At 39.8% G+C, this 21694-nt stretch overlaps 1 protein-coding gene across 3 annotated transcripts in view; it reads left to right on the top strand.

Moving 5' to 3' along the window:
* tln2a (talin 2a) overlaps positions 1-21694 on the top strand; it is a 110719-nt gene that overhangs the window by 60111 nt on the left and 28914 nt on the right. For all 3 annotated transcript variants that reach the window (XM_026172041.1, XM_026172031.1, XM_026172046.1), the window contains exons 11-23: positions 5772-5927; positions 6723-6824; positions 7244-7320; positions 8036-8216; positions 8366-8479; positions 8617-8725; positions 9468-9676; positions 10625-10723; positions 11270-11437; positions 14117-14251; positions 14338-14497; positions 18617-18783; positions 20957-21085. In XM_026172041.1, coding sequence (XP_026027826.1) covers positions 5772-5927; positions 6723-6824; positions 7244-7320; positions 8036-8216; positions 8366-8479; positions 8617-8725; positions 9468-9676; positions 10625-10723; positions 11270-11437; positions 14117-14251; positions 14338-14497; positions 18617-18783; positions 20957-21085 — 1806 coding nt within the window. The remainder of the gene's footprint in view (positions 1-5771; positions 5928-6722; positions 6825-7243; positions 7321-8035; positions 8217-8365; positions 8480-8616; positions 8726-9467; positions 9677-10624; positions 10724-11269; positions 11438-14116; positions 14252-14337; positions 14498-18616; positions 18784-20956; positions 21086-21694) is intronic.

Below are 21694 nucleotides of genomic sequence, written 5' to 3' on the forward strand. Positions count from 1 at the left end.
CCTAGAGTCATAATCCAGTGAGATATCTGCGTCACCTCTTACAGTTTTCCTGTAATCTGAGCTCAAAGATGTCAATATATAAAGTACAGTACAGTAAATTGTGCAGTTTACTATCAATTTTCTCAAAAACCGTACAGTAATTTTTGCTGTGGATCACAGGGTGAAGAGTGGCGACAGCCTAGAGTCATAATCCAGTGAGATATCTGCGTCACCTCTTACAGTTTTCCTGTAATCTGAGCTCAAAGATGTCAATATATAAAGTACAGTACAGTAAATTGTGCAGTTTACTATCAATTTTCTCAAAATCCGTACAGTAATTTTGGCTGTGGATCACAGGGTGCAGAGTGGAGACAGCCTAGAGTCAGAATCCAGTGAAATATCTGTGTCACCTCTTATAGTTTTCCTGTAATCTGAGCTCAAAGATGTCAATATGTAGAGTACAGTAAAGCAAAATGGGAAGATTTTACTATCAATTTTCTCAAAAACCGTACAGTAATTTTGGCTGTGGATGACAGGGTGCAGAGTGGCGACAGCCTAGATTCATAATCCAGTGAAATATCTGCGTCACCTCTTACAGTTTTCCTGTAATCTGAGGTTAAAGACGAGGATATTAAAAGTACAGTAGAGTAAATTGTGCATATTTACTATGGATTTTCCCAAAAACCGTACAGTAATTTTGGCTGTGGATGACAGGGTGCAGAGTGGCGACAGCCTAGATTCATAATCCAGTGAAATATCTGCGTCACCTCTTACAGTTTTCCTGTAATCTGAGGTTAAAGACGAGGATATTAAAAGTACAGTAGAGTAAATTGTGCATATTTACTATGGATTTTCCCAAAAACCGTACAGTAATTTTGGCTGTGGATGACAGGGTGCAGAGTGGCGACAGCCTAGATTCATAATCCAGTGAAATATCTGCGTCACCTCTTACAGTTTTCCTGTAATCTGAGCTCAAAGATGAGAATATATAGAGTATAGTACAGTAAATTGTGCAAAGTTTACTATCAATTTTCTAAAAATCCGTACAGTAATTTGGGCTGTGGATAACAGGGTGAAGAGTGGGGGTCACCCAGAGTCATAATCCAGTGAGATATCTGTGTCACCTCTTATAGTTTTCCTGTATTCTGAGCTCAAAGATGTCAATATGTAGAGTACAGTAAAGCAAAATGGGAAGATTTTGCTATGAATTTTCTCAAAATCCATACAGTAATTTTTGCTGTGGATCACAGGGTGCAGAGTGGGGGTCACCCAGAGTCATAATCCAGTGAGATATCTGCGTCACCTCTTACAGTTTTCCTGTAATCTGAGCTCAAAGATGAGAATATATAGAGTACAGTAGAGTAAATTGTGCAAAGTTTACTATCAATTTTCTCAAAAACCGTACAGTAATTTTGGCTGTGGATCACAGGGTGAAGAGTGGCGACAGCCTAGATTCAGAATCCAGTGAAATATCTGCGTCACCTCTTATAGTTTTCCTGTAATCTGAGCTCAAAGATGTCAATATGTAGAGTACAGTAAAGCAAAATGGGAAGATTTTACTATCAATTTTCTCAAAAACTGTACAGTAATTTTGGCTGTGGATCACAGCATGCAGAGTGGGGGTCACCCAGAGTCATAATCCAGTGAAATATCTGCGTCACCTCTTACAGTTTTCCTGTAATCTGAGGTTAAAGACGAGGATATTAAAAGTACAGTAGAGTAAATTGTGCAAAGTTTACTATCAATTTTCTCAAAAACCGTACAGTAATTTTGGCTGTGGATCACAGGGTGAAGAGTGGCGACAGCCTAGAGTCAGAATACAGTGAAATATCTGCGTCACCTCTTATAGTTTTCCTGTAATCTGAGCTCAAAGATGAGAATATATAGAGTACAGTACAGTAAATTGTGCAAAGTTTACTATCAATTTTCTCAAAATCCGTACAGTAATTTGGGCTGTGGATAACAGGGTGAAGAGTGGGGGTCACCCAGAGTCATAATCCAGTGAGATATCTGCGTCACCTCTTATAGTTTTCCTGTAATCTGAGCTCAAAGATGAGAATATATAGAGTACAGTAGAGTAAATTGTGCAAAGTTTACTATCAATTTTCTCAAAAACCGTACAGTAATTTTTGCTGTGGATCACAGGGTGAAGAGTGGCGACAGCCTAGAGTCAGAATCCAGTGAAATATCTGCGTCACCTCTTATAGTTTTCTTGTAATCGGAACTCAAAGATGTCAATATGTAGAGTACAGTAAAGCAAAATGGGAAGATTTTACTATCAATTTTCTCAAAACTGTACAGTAATTTTGGCTGTGGATGACAGGGTGCAGAGTGGAGATGGCCTAGATTCATAATCCAGTGAAATATCTGCGTCACCTCTTACAGTTTTCCTGTAATCGGAACTCAAAGATGTCAATATGTAGAGTACAGTGAAGCAAAATGGGAAGATTTTACTATCAATTTTCTCAAAATCCATACAGTAATTTTTGCTGTGGATCACAGCATGCAGAGTGGGGGTCACCCAGAGTCATAATCCAGTGAAATATCTGCGTCACCTCTTACAGTTTTCCTGTAATCTGAGGTTAAAGACGAGGATATTAAAAGTACAGTAGAGTAAATTGTGCAAAGTTTACTATCAATTTTCTCAAAAACCGTACAGTAATTTTGGCTGTGGATCACAGGGTGAAGAGTGGCGACAGCCTAGAGTCAGAATACAGTGAAATATCTGCGTCACCTCTTACAGTTTTCCTGTAATCTGAGGTTAAAGACGAGGATATTAAAAGTACAGTAGAGTAAATTGTGCAAAGTTTACTATCAATTTTCTCAAAAACCGTACAGTAATTTTGGCTGTGGATCACAGGGTGAAGAGTGGCGACAGCCTAGAGTCAGAATACAGTGAGATATCTGCGTCACCTCTTATAGTTTTCCTGTAATCTGAGGCCAAAGATGTCAATATGTAGAGTACAGTAAAGCAAAATGGGAAGATTTTGCTATGAATTTTCTCAAAATCCATACAGTAATTTTTGCTGTGGATCACAGGGTGCAGAGTGGGGGTCACCCAGAGTCATAATCCAGTGAGATATCTGCGTCACCTCTTACAGTTTTCCTGTAATCTAAGCTCAAAGATGAGAATATATAGAGTACAGTAGAGTAAATTGTGCAAAGTTTACTATCAATTTTCTCAAAATCCGTACAGTAATTTTGGCTGTGGATCACAGGGTGAAGAGTGGAGATGGCCTAGATTCATAATCCAGTGAAATATCTGCGTCACCTCTTACAGTTTTCCTGTAATCGGAGCTCAAAGATGTCAATATGTAGAGTACAGTAAAGCAAAATGGGAAGATTTTGCTATCAATTTTCTCAAAAACTGTACAGTAATTTTGGCTGTGGATGACAGGGTGCAGAGTGGCGACAGCCTAGATTCAGAATCCAGTGAAATATCTGCGTCACCTCTTATAGTTTTCCTGTAATCGGAGCTCAAAGATGTCAATATGTAGAGTACAGTAAAGCAAAATGGGAAGATTTTACCATGACTTTTCTCAAAAACTGTACAGTAATTTTTGCTGTGGATCACAGGGTGCAGAGTGGGGGTCACCCAGAGTCATAATCCAGTGAGATATCTGCGTCACCTCTTACAGTTTTCCTGTAATCTAAGCTCAAAGATGAGAATATATAGAGTACAGTAGAGTAAATTGTGCAAAGTTTACTATCAATTTTCTCAAAATCCGTACAGTAATTTTGGCTGTGGATCACAGGGTGAAGAGTGGAGATGGCCTAGATTCATAATCCAGTGAAATATCTGCGTCACCTCTTACAGTTTTCCTGTAATCGGAGCTCAAAGATGTCAATATGTAGAGTACAGTAAAGCAAAATGGGAAGATTTTACCATGACTTTTCTCAAAAACTGTACAGTAATTTTTGCTGTGGATCACAGGGTGCAGAGTGGGGGTCACCCAGAGTCATAATCCAGTGAGATATCTGCGTCACCTCTTACAGTTTTCCTGTAATCTAAGCTCAAAGATGAGAATATATAGAGTACAGTAGAGTAAATTGTGCAAAGTTTACTATCAATTTTCTCAAAATCCGTACAGTAATTTTGGCTGTGGATCACAGGGTGAAGAGTGGAGATGGCCTAGATTCATAATCCAGTGAAATATCTGCGTCACCTCTTACAGTTTTCCTGTAATCGGAGCTCAAAGATGTCAATATGTAGAGTACAGTAAAGCAAAATGGGAAGATTTTGCTATCAATTTTCTCAAAAACTGTACAGTAATTTTGGCTGTGGATGACAGGGTGCAGAGTGGCGACAGCCTAGATTCAGAATCCAGTGAAATATCTGCGTCACCTCTTATAGTTTTCCTGTAATCGGAGCTCAAAGATGTCAATATGTAGAGTACAGTAAAGCAAAATGGGAAGATTTTACCATGACTTTTCTCAAAAACTGTACAGTAATTTTTGCTGTGGATCACAGGGTGCAGAGTGGGGGTCACCCAGAGTCATAATCCAGTGAGATATCTGCGTCACCTCTTACAGTTTTCCTGTAATCTAAGCTCAAAGATGAGAATATATAGAGTACAGTAGAGTAAATTGTGCAAAGTTTACTATCAATTTTCTCAAAATCCGTACAGTAATTTTTGCTGTGGATCACAGGGTGAAGACTGGAGATGGCCTAGATTCATAATCCAGTGAAATATCTGCGTCACCTCTTACAGTTTTCCTGTAATCGGAGATCAAAGATGTCAATATGTAGAGTACAGTAAAGCAAAATGGGAAGATTTTACTATCAATTTTCTCAAAAACTGTACAGTAATTTTGGCTGTGGATCACAGCATGCAGAGTGGGGGTCACCCAGAGTCAGAATCCAGTGAGATATCTGCGTCACCTCTTTCAGTTTTCCTGTAATCTGAGCTCAAAGATGAGGACATTAAAAGTATAGTTGAGTAAATTGGGTAAATTTTATTGTTAATTTTCTCTGAATCATACAGTAATTTGGGCTGTGGATCACAGGGGTGAAAGTGGAGATTAACCAAAACTGGGAGTGGATTGTGAAGTAAAATAGTGTCAGGACAGAAAACACTGCGTTTCTAAGCCAGTCGGCACCTATACCGTAATATGCGTAAGAGTAGTGCAACAACATTTTAGGTGCGGCTGGCGGGGCGGCTAGCTTGACTGCGACTTCGTAAGTGAGGGCTCACTTGACCGCAGTGGGGGGGGGGGGGAAAAATCCGCCGATAGTCTCTAACCTATAACCTGCAGAGGCCCCAGTGAGTTTACAGGCCCCTCAGGATTTTTGCACAATTTACCTCTTTGCCCCTCGTGTCACAGTCCATCACTTTGTGTCTCTTCTCTAACTGCAGCTCCCGAACAAATGTTTGCTCTTTCCATCGAAGAGAAAAAAAGGGGGGGGGGGGAGGAATGTAATGCTTCATGGCTTAGGAAGCAACTTAAGTATAACATTAAAGGTTTAGTGAATACAGGAGATCTAGCAGGAGGTTGAAAGATGTTGACAGGCAGATAAAGACAAGATTTAAGATGCAACATTTTAATTGCTAGCTGGGAAAAGTTAACGTTTCCCCCCCACTGGTTGAACAGATAAGTACCCATCTTGACATATCATTGTGACAGAAAAATTAGACCTTTGTGCTGAGAGGAAGATAAATTTACATGATTTGCTTAACTTGTTAATCTGCCCTGTGCTTCAAATGTCTCTGATCGCACTTTATACCCTCAGTTATATTTTGTGGTTTTTGACAGTGTTGTAAAGTTTACATGGTTCAAATTTGTTTTTGCAGGAAAAGATGAAGAGCAAGAATAAACTGGTGCCGCGGCTTTTGGGTATCACAAAAGAGTCTGTGATGAGAGTGGATGAGAAGACCAAAGATGTAGTTCAAGAGTGGCCACTTACCACTGTGAAGAGGTGGGCAGCATCACCCAAGAGCTTCACCTTGGTAAGAGCCACATTTTCTACCTTTAAGCCTAAGACTTGTAGCACATTTATTACAGAAAGCAGGAGCTCTGAATACTTCATGATATGCTGGCTCTGTTGGGGGGTGTGTTTTATCTTTTATTCATTCTGTTTGCACTGAGCATCTTGTCGCTAATGCTAAATAAGAGTGACAGGCTCACGGTAAACCCAACGATTCCTGCGGTGCAAACAATCACTGTTACGCTCAGCCTGCATGGCTTTTTTTGGCCCTGGTGCACTTCAGATATTGAACAGACTTTTTTCTTTTTTTTTGTCAGTGTCAAAATCCCTTCTTTGTGTCAGCAACATGGGTCTAATCTTGCAGGTCTGGAAGACGCAACATCTTAATTAAATTAACCCAGCCTCTTTCCTGCTGTTAATTCGGCAGAGTGCTCTGCCGTTTAGTCCGCGTGTTTTTCGTGACGCTGTGATTTCAGGTTTGATTTGCAGCTTTCGGAAGATGTCATGGTGGAAAGGTTTAGCATTTTAAGTGCGCGAGTGTAAAGAACTCTTTATTTTACTTAGTCCTTTTTTTAAACAATACATGTGGAAGTAACCTTTGCAATGCTCCGCTGAAAGAAATCTTCAGTGTCCTGTAAAACGTCTACCCCAAGATTGCTGTTGGTTTAATCCAGTTCTCTGTATGTTGCAGCTTTTTGATGTCAACCAGTGTTCTAATCCTTGCAGTAAATCCTTAGCCTGCACAGCGCACTCTGCAGTGGTTACTTTCCTTACAATCCACAATGAAGTGTGTGTGTGTGTGTGTGTGTGTGTGTAGGACTTTGGGGAGTACCAAGAGAGCTACTACTCTGTACAGACCACTGAAGGGGAACAGATCTCCCAGCTCATTGCCGGTTACATCGACATCATTCTCAAAAAGGTGAGACATTTATCTCTGGAGATGCTGATGAATCCTCGCGAATCAATATCTTCCTGTGACAAATGAATTCTCACATCTGTTGATACTAGACACAGCCCAGCCACTGTGTCATACAGCTCCATTTAAATAAAAAAGAAGCACATGTGGAAAGGCTCATGTGGCACCGGTATACAGCAGGAGCTGGTAATAAAGCTTAGAGTGAACAGCTGAGGTTCCATGGTTAACACAATTACCTATCACTATTATAGGCATTAGAACTGTCGTCCCCTCCTTTTTCTGGGGGTTAGAATACCATCCATCACAGGTGTGTTCAAGGTTTAGTTGTATTCTACTCTGAATGACCTAATTTGTCATGAACCTGTGCAAGTGTGCAATTCAGTGTCACTCAAATTTTTGTTCTGTTATTTTGTTTCCTGCAGAAGCAAAGCAAGGATCGCTTTGGATTAGAAGGTGACGAGGAGTCAACAATGCTCGAGGAGTCTGTATCCCCGAAAAAGTATGTGCATTCCTGCTGAACAAAAGTGGCAATGTAGCCTCTGTTTAGCATAAATCAGCAGTCTTTATTTAAGCCCAGTTGTATTCAAATATATGTTGAGTATAAACGGTCGTATGATGATGCTTTGACTGTGAGCACAATAGCACGGTACAAGGCGTTCTCATATTATTTGAACAAAGCACAAGATTAAGTCTTTCTTTATTTCCGTCTCTCTGCCGCCTGTGACCACAGCTCAGACATCCATCTCGCAGAACCTCACTTCCTTATCCTGAAAGATAATCATTATGTGAGGAAATTTTGCTGCACCGGACAGGCAAAGGCTCTGTCTGAACATTTCCTTATTAGATGTATATTAGCTCACCGAGCCACAGTGGACTCTCGGCGTGTAACTGAAGTCCTTTTCCTTTCATGCCTCAGTTGATATTGCTTTCCTGTTTTCAACCGAGAGAGTATTTGTTGCAATTGTTATTGTATTTTTTTTCTCCTCCTTCGCCCGCTTTTATCCAGACTTGTTCACTGGCTGTAGGCAATCGTCTTTAATATTACAAAGACATAGTAAGCCAAACTCTGGAAGGCCTTATCTGCAGAAAAACAAAACAAACCTTTGTCTGCCAGATGTACACATTGCAAAGACTTTTCAGTATCTTTCTGCTTTGTGCACAGTCACAAATGCACGTATGAGAAGACTAATGTTTTACATGCATCATATTTGCAGGTCCACCATCCTTCAGCAGCAGTTTAACCGTATGGGCCGGGTGGAGCACGGCTCTGTGGCGCTGCCAGGGGTGATCCGCTCTGGCTCAATCGGCGCAGAATCACTTAGCATGGGTACTATGCCATCCCCTCAGCAGCAGATCACAATGGGTCAGATGCACCGTGGACACATGCCACCACTGGTAATGATGCCTGTAAAGTTTTCTTCCCTGTTAAAGCCGCACGTGTAAGAGGTGGTTGTAGCGATGCTGCTGCACACATTAACTAGTGAATTTAAGAATCAGTCTAATATTCGCAGTGTAAGGTGACATGTTTTTATCTTTATGTGCAGAGCTCAGCACAACAAGCTCTGATGGGAACCATCAACACCAGCATGCAAGCTGTGCAGAAAGCCCAGATAGACCTGGGGGAGGTGGACAACCTTCCACCACTGGGACAAGACATGGTACCCTGCATTGCACTTGAACTCTAATATATATGCTGATATTGTAATAGTAGTAATATGTCTATGAGATGTGTTATTGAAAATCATGTTTGTAGTATTTTTACATGTGTCAGTGATGATTTGTGGTCTCTGTTTAGGCATCTAAGGTGTGGATCCAAAACAAGATGGATGAGTCAAAACACGAGATCCACTCCCAAGTCGACGCCATCACTGCAGGAACAGCCTCTGTTGTCAACCTCACGGCTGGTCAGTGGCTCTGGCAGGAGTCAGCACAATCTGATAATGCTTTTCTTTATTAATTTCGTCTTCAGAACATGAATCAGTTTGTCCACTAAGAAAGCGTGGATTTAGTCTAGCTTATAGGAAAAAATATAATTCATTTCAGTCTTAATAGTAGAGCGTGTCTCTGGCATACACTGTTCAGTGCTGACATTTATTTAAAATAAACACAATTAGGTATTTTGGGAATTCTACATAAGGCCTGTAAAGTAGTGGTGCTCACACTTTTACGAGGCAGTGTTAGCGGCGCTATTTTCTTGCAGTTAAAATTATTTGGCCAATTAGTGACTTTAAAGGAGACATTTTCCATCACTCTGGTGTTCATTATCATCATTGTAGAACCTGTATAAAGTCTAATAGCTCTCTCATATCCTGCTGTGGTTTGGAGACTGTGCGCTGCTGAAGGTGTCGGCTGGCTTTGTGCCAGTCTTGCCACTTCATGTTGAAAATCATTTATTGGTGTGGTTTTTTTCAGCTTCTTCACTATTTTTTAGGGTTGGTTTTTTTTTTTTGTGCTTATTTCTCTCAGCTGAAATAGACTTATGTGATTATGCAAAGTCTGTAATCTTGGTTAAAGGCAAATACTTTTGATAGTTAGCTGACTGACTCTGTGAATCTTTCGTTTTGGGGTACCTTTATTATAATCACTTTTCTGAGACTGTATATTTTCCTGATCTCCTCTCTTCTGTTCATTCTTAATCATAATTAGCCGATCCTACCGACACAGACTACACAGCAGTGGGCTGCGCCATCACCACCATATCCTCCAACCTGACTGAAATGTCAAAGGGTGTGAAGCTGTTGGCTGCACTCATGGAGGACGACGTAGGAGGAGGCAACGACCTGATGAAGGCCGCCAGGACACTTGCAGGGACCGTATCTGACCTGCTGAAGGCTGTGGAGCCGGCCTCTGGAGAGGTGAGCGAAAGCACCCCAAACTCTAAGAATATAAAAATAAACCAATTTAAGCTCTTTCAGTATTTAGGTTTACTTTACATTTTAGTGCCATATCTATTACTGCGGCAAAACCGATGGCTACTAAGCTAAAAAGGAGCATTGTGTATGCATTAATATTGTCTACTGCATATGTAATATGTGGAAGGTCAGCTTTGGTTGTCGGTTTAAAGTCAAATAAGGTCTGGACATAAAGGAGGTATTAGAATAGAAGCTAAAGTATGAAGGGAGGACCAAATTTGCACACTGTGTTGAGACCAGAGGGAGGAGGGGGAGGAGGAGGGGTAGCCACATTGATAGAGGCATAAAAAATGGAGAATGTGTGAAAATGAGTCCTCACTCTGGATTCCAAGCATCAAGCAAACTTTTCACCATTTGTACTCCATTAAATGCCAGATTTTGTGTGTATGTGCCTGTGGAGCTTTTTCTTCAGTCCAAATGAGCAACCTAAAAAACGCTAATCAAATTGGTCACAGAGCAGCTCTACCATGAGACAATGGATCGTCTCTGAATAATCTATTTTCTCTCTTGGTCCTGAACTAACCTAATTATATTACCATCTTCCACTGCTTGACAGCTTTAACTAACTAAATTGTTATGGTGAATCTGAATAAAGACGGGATATTGAAGCCGAGCTGATCGGCACGTAGTTTGGAGTTAGTTTGAAGGACTTTAATGTAAGGATGTGTTGTTAATTTGTTTGAAAAAAATAATCTATGTACTGTACAGTGTTTAACTGAAAACCATTAAGCTTTACACAGGTGTGCATCGCTGTGCATGCGGATAGTTGGAAAGGTGAATTGTAGATTTGAGTTTAGATGCTACTGATCCAACGCACACAACACACAAATCAAGATATAAAATGCTGCCGGGTGTTTAAATACAGTTTCACATCCTGTGTGTTTTCTGCAGCCAAGACAGACTGTGCTGACAGCAGCAGGCAGCATTGGTCAGGCCAGCGGAGACCTCCTGCGCCAGATTGGAGAGAACGAGACAGACGAGAGGTTTCAGGTGAGACTGCAGCCATTTATCACCTCACTGCATTCAGAGAAAAGTCAATGCTCTGGAACTGCCACTCACTTAATCAAAATCGCCTTGTATCCAGGGGAAAAAGACCAAAATATTGTTCCATATTTTGACCATGTTTTCGGTTTGAGTTGAAGGATTTTCTAGCTTTTAATCTAGATACAATGAAGCTCTTCTTTAGCCTGCCTTCCTAAACACATTCCATTTTTTGCTTGTTTTGCATTTTACAACAATTCAGTTAATGAGTTGAACAGATGTGGAGTGGCTAAATGCGTATGTGTGTTTAATTGGATTATTGAGGCAGAAGCTTTGATGAGATTTATTTAGTTGCATATAACTGCAGACAATCCTGCGCTGATTTTTGCTTCACAATAGTGTTGGTTTAAATGTTCATTTCTACTGTAAGATGCTGCTGCTGCAATTTCTTCCATTTGTTTATGGCTATTATATCAAATGTTATATATGTACAGGTACATAATGTTGCTAATGAGGTGGATTTCCAAGTTTTTTTCTATGTTTGTTGCTTTACAGGATGTCCTGATGAATCTGGCGAAAGCAGTGGCCAATGCAGCAGCCATGTTGGTGCTGAAGGCCAAGAATGTGGCCCAGGTTGCAGAGGACACCGTCCTTCAGAACCGGGTCATTGCTGCAGCCACACAGTGTGCCCTGTCCACCTCTCAGCTGGTGGCATGTGCCAAGGTACAAGAATATGCTTTGTTGGATGTGATATGAAATGAAAGTGAAGAGCTCTGTTCCTTCACCGGTCGTCACAAGCATGAATCATATATTTTTAAAAACTTGATCGATATTACATTTTTGGGCCTACACCAGTACTGGCTTTTAAGGAATACAACTTTGAAATATCATCCGCTGTTTTAATATTCCTGCATGTATTCCATAAACTAAACATAGATCTTCAATGTTAGGGGATTTAGCACGGAAGTTCCTATCTCACTCCTGGTTGAGAGATATTTTCCGTTGCTCCATCGGCCCTCTGTGACACTGACAACAATTCATTGCGTTTAGCTTAAACTGTCCACGCTCCATAATCAAAACTATGTGAGCCAAATGGGGGGGAAAAAGACAGCCTGGGGAGTTGATTGCCCCCTTACAGCCTGAAGAGAATTAATGTAGGATATACCTGAATCAGCTGAACATCGGAAATAGTATTAATTATGATATCTTCTTGTCTGTCTCTTCTTCTTTAGACATGTGGATCAGTAACTTTTTCAGTCTTTTTGTGTGTGCGTGTGTGTGTGTGTGTGTGTGTGTGTGTGAAACAGATCACTTGTCTTTCCTTTACTCTTCACTGTGTTCTCCCCACACACAGCCGATGGAAGAAAATGTTTTATTTTACATCCAGCATTACTAATATTGGACCAAACCAACAGACATAAATACTCCCACTTCTTTCCTGTTTTTAGTTAATACAACAAAGTAGTGGAGGTTGTGAGTTGTAAGCGTCATTTACTTTGACTGCAAGTGTTGGCGAAAAAGATTACATTTATTATGTTTATAATAAGGTTCATATATAGTTAATCCATTAAAAAAAACAACCTAATTGGCATGTTTTTGGTGACCACTCCCCATAACTCTGTCCTTAACTGAGTCAAGCAGATGCTGGATATTAAGGTCAGATTTGATGTTCTGAATGACAGTAGCTTTGGGTTTGCTAGCTAAAAGAGCTTATAACATGAGTAACAAAGGAAAGACAAAAACATGGAAATGTTGAATGATTTACAAAGAGAGTCTGCCAGGTACAAGTTTTCCAATTTTTAGCTACTAAGATCAGATCTCTAATCCCTAAACCTAACCAAGGAAAACTGGCAGATTAGCTTGGGTAAAAGAACGAAACTTGAGGCACACAACAATGTGTGCGGCGGGTAAAGTTTCTGGGCTGCTTTTCCTCATGACACCCATCCCCCAAGATTTTCTCCATTTAAAGCAATGCTTTGTCAGGGATTGTAACATCCTAGTCCTTTTACTGGATCAGATTTTAATATACTAGTACATGCCCATGCAACAGTATTGTTTGGTCTGTTTATAAACTGATATACATAATAAGAAGGAGCGAGAAAGTATCGTAATGAAACCATTTTTGTTGATCCCCTCCAATGCTCAGGTCCTGCGCTAGTACATTGTTAGGTGGATGCCAGGCAATGTGATTCGGTATATAAATAACGTTGACGATTTATGGATTCAAGACATTATTTTCAAGAAATTAAAAGGATGTAATGCTTTCATAAGATGTTACAGATACATAAATGTTGCAAATGGGTCATTTCAGCTCATTGGTTGGTGGTTGTTGGGCAACATGATGATGTAATTATTTGCACCCTATTTGAACCCTTAAGGGCCAAAGATGTACCTGTGTACTAAGTTTGGCTTAACTATTAATCACGCAGGAAGAGTTCATAAACAAGCAGATAGAGATTGTGTATATTATAGTGAAGATCCAACAAAATTCTTTGTGTGTACAATATGGAAAATTATGGGTTAATTGTTTATTTCAAAAACTTAAGCAATGCCATCATCTCCTCAGTTGTGATACTACTCAGCTACATGTGCTGCAGACAGTACTCGGTGTCAGTGCTTGGTTGTGTAAACTATGTACTGGATTCATTTTTAAATTGCCCTGCGGTTTTATTTTGTTTTTTCTGTAATCTTTTCAGACAGAAGTTTTCAAAGCTATACTAAATGGCTCGCATCAAGCAGTATTTCCATGAGATACATTAAATATGATGCTTGTTTTTTAGAAATGATGATTGAATAATGGGGATTTTCTTGGCGTTTATTTTGTCTTGGATGTGAATATTACACTTACAATTTTACAAGAAAAACACTTGGGAAAGACTGCATTTGGTTTCCTCTTTGCGATATAATCACAAAACCGTGTTGTAGATTTAATAAAAACTAAATGATTTCCTCAAATATTAGAATCTCCTATCATTTTTTCTGCAGCGCAAACTTCCATTTTTATAGTGGGGGAAAAAAAATCAGTATACGCTAAGGCACTGATAAATACCCTGTGCCCTCATCATATTTGTGCATCTGTAATTGTACAGCCCACATGTCTCTAATTAGTTTAAATGCCCTGCCGGCTCCTAATCTGAATAGTTGCATTTACAAAGCCAATCCTCACCTCTGTTCATATCAGCGTGATGACAGCCATATGCTGAAGTCCTTTTAAATTTATGTTTTCTCTGTTCTTTGGTTTTTTGTTTAATTAATGATGAAAGAGTGTTAAAGTGGTTCATTTATTCCAGGTTCCTGTTTGGATTTGAGGCCTTTTTATTTAAAAAAAAATGTTTTTGTGTTACATTTCTCACACAAAAGAGGAAATTATATATATTCTTTTTCATCTTTATGTTGACGTAGGTGGTAAGCCCAACTATCAGTTCTCCAGTTTGCCAAGAGCAGTTAATTGAAGCTGGAAAGCTTGTCGACCGCTCGGTGGAAAGCTGCGTCCAGGCCTGCCTTTCAGCCACAGAAGATGGCGAACTTCTCAAGCAGGTTAGTTTGGTTTAGTTTAGATCAACATTGCGCTAAACCTTTTGCTGCCTGGTGGAATAATAAACAATGAATCTCTTGTGTTAAAGGTGAGTGCAGCAGCCAGCGTGGTTAGCCAGGCTTTAGGAGATCTCCTGCAACACGTTCGTCAGTACACCTCAAGGGGAGAACCGATTGGGCGCTATGACCAGGCAACGGACACCATTATGACTGTCACTGAGAGTATTTTCAGCTCAATGGGAGATGCTGGTGAGTCCAATTGAGGAGAATTTTCTAGTACTCTAAAATCTGAAATATGCTGTGCATTCAGTGCATGTACAGTGCCACCCTTCCTCACTTGAAGTCAGGAAGGGTGGTATTGTATGAGGACGACAGGAGTGACGGACAAGTGCTGTATATGAGTGTGGTGTAGGGCATGTATGAGGAGGCAGTGAGACAGTGATGAGGTATGTGCTAGACGTGACAGATGGGTCCAAGGTGGTGGTGAGATTACATCAGGGATCAGCTCTGAGCCCCTTCTTGTTTGTGATGGTGATGAGCAGGTTGACAGATGAGGGCAGGCAGGAGTCTCCATGGACTCGGATGCTCACAGGTGACATTGTGCTCTGTAGTAAGAGTAGGAAGCAGGTGCAAGTATGCTCTAGATAGAAGAGGAATTAAAGTCTGTAAGAGCCAGTGTGTGAAAGAGAGGCAAGTGGACAGGTGAAGAAGCAAGTTAAATACCTGGGGTCAGTCATCCTAAGCAATGGACAGTGTGAGCGTCATGGGTAATTTGTGACAGGTGAAGGTTTACAAGGTGGTAGTGAGACCTGCTATGATGGTTTGGAGACAGTGACACTGATTTAAACAAAAAAAAGGAGGCAGATTTGTGGATGCTGAGATTGTTGTTGCGATTGACCAGGATGGACAGGATTAGAAACGGGGACATCAGAGAGACGGTGCAGGTTTAGCGGTTTGAAGACATGAGACAGTTTGGACATGTGCAGATACAATGGACAAAGGATATTGAAGATGGAGCTGTTGGGCACAAGGAAAAGAGAAAGACCACAAAAAAAAATCATGACTGATGTGACAAAAGAGGATGGAGGCAGATGAACTGGTGGGGCGACCAGATCATCTTCAACTCTGGGTCAAGTGCTCATTTAGAAAACTCAGCATGCTAATATGCTAAAACGGAGACAGTTATAAAGTAAACATGTTATGTGTCTTTGTCTTGCTGATGACCTGTTTCCATCATCCAAATTTAGAAGTATTATGAAAGTAATTGCTGATAATCTGGAGAAGGGGGAAAAATGAACACGAAGAAATGAAACAATGACTAAAACACATTCATTGGCTTGTAGGCAAAGCTCACAGCTACTAGCTGATAAGTGCCATCTAAGCTGTCCAAGTGAAATCAAGTGTCAGCGTTGACTTATCAACACTTTTAACCCATGAGAGCTGAATCGGCCTGAAGCATCCTCCAAAGAACCAGCCATAAGTATATAAATAGTTACCACAGCCTACTCTAGAGCTAAAAATGTGAAACTCAACCTGTTATTCTAAGAAGTTTGAGTTTAAATAGACAAATACATTAAAACAGTGCCAGTAGGTGCATTTTTCTTTAAAAAAAAAACTGGCTTACCACATCTCTAAGGCTTGCAGTCCCTGAGTAGATGCTTTTGTGTATCTGTGCCTCTTCCTGTCTTCTCCTCTGACAGACTGATGTGATGCTGGGTTTGAATAGACTCCTGTCAGGCGTTGTGAGTCCACAGAGAAAAGCTGACAGTGATTTTAACAAGCCTGACAGTAGAGAAAAACCAATAGATGGATATAGATGCACTGAGAATGTCAGGGCCTAGAGGTCAGCTCTGACAAAGTGATTGGCCTGACAGTAGAAATTGCTGTTTATTCTTCTGAGAGCTAAATAAAAGAACGACGACAGAAAACGCCGCCTTTGAACTGGTTGTCAAAGACGGTATGTTATGTTATGTCACACCCAGTATAAAAAAGATAAAGTGTGAAGAGCATTAAAAGAGTCGCTCTGTCAGTAGTGTCAGGTTGAAGGATCACCTTAGACAGTCACATGAATTACAGAGGCTTATCGTAAAGTAGCTTTTAGGGTGTGTGTCTTTGGCACATAGATTATAAACAATAATTTCTTTCATCATTTTTTATTTTTTAAATATTTTAGTCTAGGGCTGTTCGATATGACGATATAAAAACGTCTATCGTCAAAAGAGCTTTTGACGATAGACAAAAGAGCTTGACAAACTCTTTTGACTACGATGACCTGGATGACTGAGAACCTTCACAGACATAAAAACGTCTATCGTTTCATTTTACGCTATCGTTTGTTTCGTGGTGTCGCAAAATAAACTGTTTAGGGCAATATTTTTTCATTATTTTGATGGTCACTGTAGTGGTTATATTAATTTCTTAAAGTTCTCTCTTTCTCTTAGATTTAATATAACCACACTACAGACAGACAAGCGTTTGTTTTTATGTGCTGTCGTTAGCAACAACGACGGTAAAACCACCGCGTGTCCGCTTGTTCCACATGAACCTTTCACAATAAAGCTCAAGATCCTGTTGAGACTTTTCAAAATAAACTGAATCACGTGAAAGATGACGAGTGTTTACGGATGAGAAGCAAAAAAGAGCGGTCAGGTGCTAAAAAATAAACCTTAGACTCAAACGTTAGAACAGGCTTTCCCCCGCAGCACGCCGTGTAATAAATACTCACAAAGCAAACGGCGGCTGTTACAACTTATGTCTAAAAATGTATCGTTTCATGCATCGGTTAAAACACTCGACTCCAGGTACACGACGCCCAGCTGGAAACACTTCCCGCAAGTCGAGCTGCCGGAGATTCACAGAATTTACAGAAAATGTTACACTTTTGTGATTTATATCGTTATCGGACGATAGGTGTCTTAATATCGGGATATGAGATTATAGTCTTATCGCACAGCCCTATTTTAGTCTGTAATCTTAGTCTTAGTCTAGGAAAGTTTGAAATGTGCTAGTAATATTTACATTCACTGGTTTCTTTGTGTGTCACAAGGGAGATATAAAGTCCTCCAGATCTTATTAGGAATACAACTCTTCACCCACACAGAGTGAAACATGTTTGTATATTTTCTTTCTCTCCCACCAGGCTCTCTTTTAAAGGGCCCTTGTTACACCTCAGTCATATTTATTACTTCAGACCGTGGTAATACAAGTGAATGCACAATAAGGAAGCTTAAAAATTCTGTATCTTACCTTATACTTTCTTGGGTTTAAAATTTCCATCAAAAAAGGTCTTTTGATCAATGTTACATCTGTTGGGCTTTTTTCTTTCCACTTTGACACCAGAGGGATTTTATCAGATTCTTTTGAACGTTTCCCTGAGCTCACCTGAAAACATGTGTACCTGCAAGCAGGATTTCTAATATCACATGTTGTTTAAAAGCTGATGTTCACTCATCGCAGTGCTTATACCTCATATGCATCTCTTTTAATAATGTAGCTGGAGTCGTGCTTGTATTAGTGAAACTTGAATCTTTGTAAAGATTTCTGCCTTTTAGTTAATTGAGCTTTTTTGTGGCAAAACCACAGAAACAAAAAGATTGCTCAAAGCAGTGTAAATTTTATATAAGCTTAAATGTCTGAAGGGGATCTTTTATGTTGTCTTACTGATAGAAAATTAAAATATTTCAAATTTAAAAATCAATACTGTCTTGTTAAAATGTTTATCTGCTCCGCTAGGGTTTGCCAGCATGGGAACATTATTGCATCGTTATCACTAATCAGTACAAAAGAAAGCAGTTGTTGAAAAGGGTTTGACTAATATTGCAAGTGGTTAAAGAAATTTTAAATGCTGTTATCCAAATTGTTCATTATTCAGTAAACTTGGAAGCATTTGCAGTAAAGAGATCTAAAAGTACCCAGTACAGGTTTCTTAAAAACAAGCAACCACCCGGTCTTTTTTGGGAAGGGACTCGATTCTGTCCCAGCTGACATTGGGAGAGGCTGTGTACACCCTGTATAGATCCTTAGTCCATCACTGGGCTCCTGAAATTGAACAAAATTCCAAAGCCAGTATTATTTTTTTGTGTTATTTTATTCCTCCTAAGCCAGAATTTCATACTTTGTTGAACCTTTTTTGCTTTTGCTAGTTCATGGTTGTACATCTTGGTGTTTAAAATACCTCTTGTTCATAATTTGTAGGGTTATACATCACATTAGTGGGAAACATTCACTGACATAATTTTAATCCATTCATTGAGAAAACCACTCCACGAGAAGGGATTAAAGGAGCCTGTCATTAGTATGACTTCTACGTTTACCCATGTCTCTGTTTCCCCTCATCTCTCCTCTTTAATCCATCGCTGCGTTTCTCAGGAGAGATGGTGCGTCAGGCTCGAGTCTTGGCTCAGGCCACCTCCGATTTGGTGAATGCCATGAGGTCCGATGCAGAAGCCGAGGTCGACGTCGACAATTCTAAGAAGTTGCTGGCAGCTGCTAAATTGTTGGCTGATGCCACAGCAAGGATGGTGGAGGCAGCAAAGGTAAGAATCATATTTATTAAATGGTGAATGGACTTTTTTTTAGTCGACTTGAGCAATCAAAACACTTTATCCTACGCACAGCACTTTTTTTTGCATCTAAGTGCTTTCCATCTAATAATCACTCTGCGATCAAGGGATCAGTGGCAACTCAGGGTTCATCATCTTGCCCCTTTAGTATGCAGAGTGGAGCAGCCAGGTATCGAACCAGCAACCTTCCAATTCTCCTTAGGCTAAAATTTCAAAAACATGCCTGTTTATCTTTTTTGGAATTTGGCTTTGATACCTATTCTGTCCCCAAAAAGACTGAACTGAGCTAAAGATTTCATTTTAATCTCAGTAATGGCATTTTTAAGATTGTGTAAAGATCCAGTGGGCTTGGCTTTGCTTCTCCGGTATGTATAAAATAACCTTTATAGTGACAGCAGAGGGGAAAGAAGCAGAACCAGAGACCCCAAGAGGGAGGGAGGTGTGTGTGTTCACACAAAGGGGAGAGGGGTTATTCTGCTTGGTCTTGTTGGCACGGTTCTAATTCTTTAATAAAAGATGACCTTAAAAACTTTTTCAATTTAAAAAGAAAAAAAGCCCCTCTTGATCCTTATTTCTAGGATGCTTTTCTCAAAGTCAACATCTACAGGGTCAGTCTTCTTGTTAAGCTGCATATTGAATTGTTGTTGGTTAATGTTGTGAATTAGCGTTGGTGGTTTAGTGACACTGCTCATTCTTTTGTACTTGTAGAGTTTGTGTGTTAGTTATTTTATTTTAAATACTTTGAAATTACACATTAAAAATCTAGGCCTTGTTTAGTTGATTTATAGACACTTGGAGTTGTGTGAATAGTGACTTTTATATTGCTAAAATTTCTAACATTCAGGCAGTTTTGGAGCTCACTGAGTAACAAATTATACTTTGAAATGAAATGAAGAAAATCCTGCTCCCTTAAACCTTCCTCTGGTAAACAGCAATAGTTGAGATTAGGAATTACTTTGAAGTACAGAAACAATAATCAACTAAAGTGTAAAATTCACAGAATTGGTCTGAAGCAATATATTGTTTAGTTTTCTCTCATCTACTTATTACTTCATAACTTTTTTATGAAAGCAACATTAAAATTGCCTGGACATCAAAATTGATTCTCCCCAGATTTTTGAGGTCAGGCTTAGCTTTGCCTCTTATCTCATCGTCTTCTATCCAAATTATTTATCTGCTATCTTTCGACATCGGTCCCGTTATCTTTCAACAGAATCTCACGCTGATATTAATAACTCTCAACTCCCACCATGAAAATTAAATGATGCCCTCCAGCTGGTTGGTAGAGTCTGATGCCAGACTTATCACCATCACAGCTGTATGTTTATCCGTGTGAATGGAAGCTGAGACCTTAGCCAACCATTGCCTTGGTAACGGGTTTAGCATATTTAGCTTATTTCTTTTGCTCCAAATTGTAAAATCAATGCTGATGCTTGAGCACTGTTGACTTGCTGAAACTCGCGTACCATGCTGCTATTAAACAATCTCGGATTTTAAAGACTAGTTCCCCAGGATGAATTCTTTCTTGCAAAGTGTTGTTACACCCTGTGGAAAACATCACTTTCTAATAATTATGCAAATTGGCTGCTCTATTTAAATGGTGTCAGCAGTTGCCAACAGGCTGATGACAGCTGCAAACTGCACCGACTCGAAACCGGTTACTAACAACATTTTAACTCTGATTAATGCTCTTGGAGCACAAAATTAGTTTTGTTTTTGTCTGTGTGCTCGTGATATATTGGGTTGCAGTGACTTCTGCCAGTAGCATCAGTGAGGTTAAATATTTCTTTAATGACATGTGTTGTCATGCACACCTTCCTCTCTGTGTAGCTGCAGGTGATGCTCCCCATTAATTAACTTAATGGCAGAAGGCTGAGCTTTCTCTCCAACAGCAGGAGACGGGAAGGTGCGAGTACCCAGTAAACATGTACCGCTGTATGTATAAACAGGAAGATGGAAAAGCTTCTTGATATGAATAAACAACAGCTCCTGACATTTAGCCGTCTACAAAGAAATGATTGTTTGCATCAGGTTGAGCAGTGGGAAAGTCATTTTCAAAGATTTCTCGGGACTGGACGTTCTAAGATTATTTCTTCCTGCCTTGCCTATCTGTCATGTATAGGCTTATCTGTGTGTGTGTTCTCAGGGAGCAGCAGCCTACCCAGAAAATGAAGACCAGCAGCAGAGACTGAGGGAGGCTGCAGAGGGGCTGCGTGTGGCCACTAATGCTGCTGCTCAGAATGCCATCAAGAAGAAACTGATCAACAGACTGGAGGTCAGCAGAGCAAAATTAGCAGTTGCACATCGACCCAAGTGAATAAGCTACCACAGACAGATGATATTTCTTCCTGAATTTAGCCTGAGAGGTGATATCGTGCTATCTCCAGCACCAATTCTAAATGTCACCATCTCTAAAGTTGTATTAGTATTAGGATACTGTGTCACCGTCTACAAAGTTCAAATGAGGCACCAAAGATTAGGGAAGATGAGATTTTGATGTTTACTAAGCTGTTTTCACCATTTAAATGTCAGGTTTTAAATATTTGCTTCAGTTTGTTTATTTCTTTCTTTTTGCCTGAAATGGGAAAAGAAGTGCAATCGAAATGGATCGAAAGTTGCTCGTATGCCTTAAGGTTGCTTGACTCACAACTCAATATCGCCTCAAATAATAATGTTGAGCTCGTTCAGAAGGATTTCTAAAATTCACCTGATTTTGTTTATTTAATTTCATTTTTTAAATGCACTTTCCTTGTACATAGTCTTTTTACATAACGCCTTTTTTTTTTTTTTTTTTTTTTAAATATAGGAAGAAAATGTATGGAAACACAAGTCCCACTCTTAATTATTAGTCTTTTATGCTGCATATTTAGCAGCATATTTACCA

This window comes from Astatotilapia calliptera, chromosome 1 (genome assembly GCF_900246225.1).
Source record: "Astatotilapia calliptera chromosome 1, fAstCal1.2, whole genome shotgun sequence".
NCBI lineage: Eukaryota > Metazoa > Chordata > Actinopteri > Cichliformes > Cichlidae > Astatotilapia > Astatotilapia calliptera.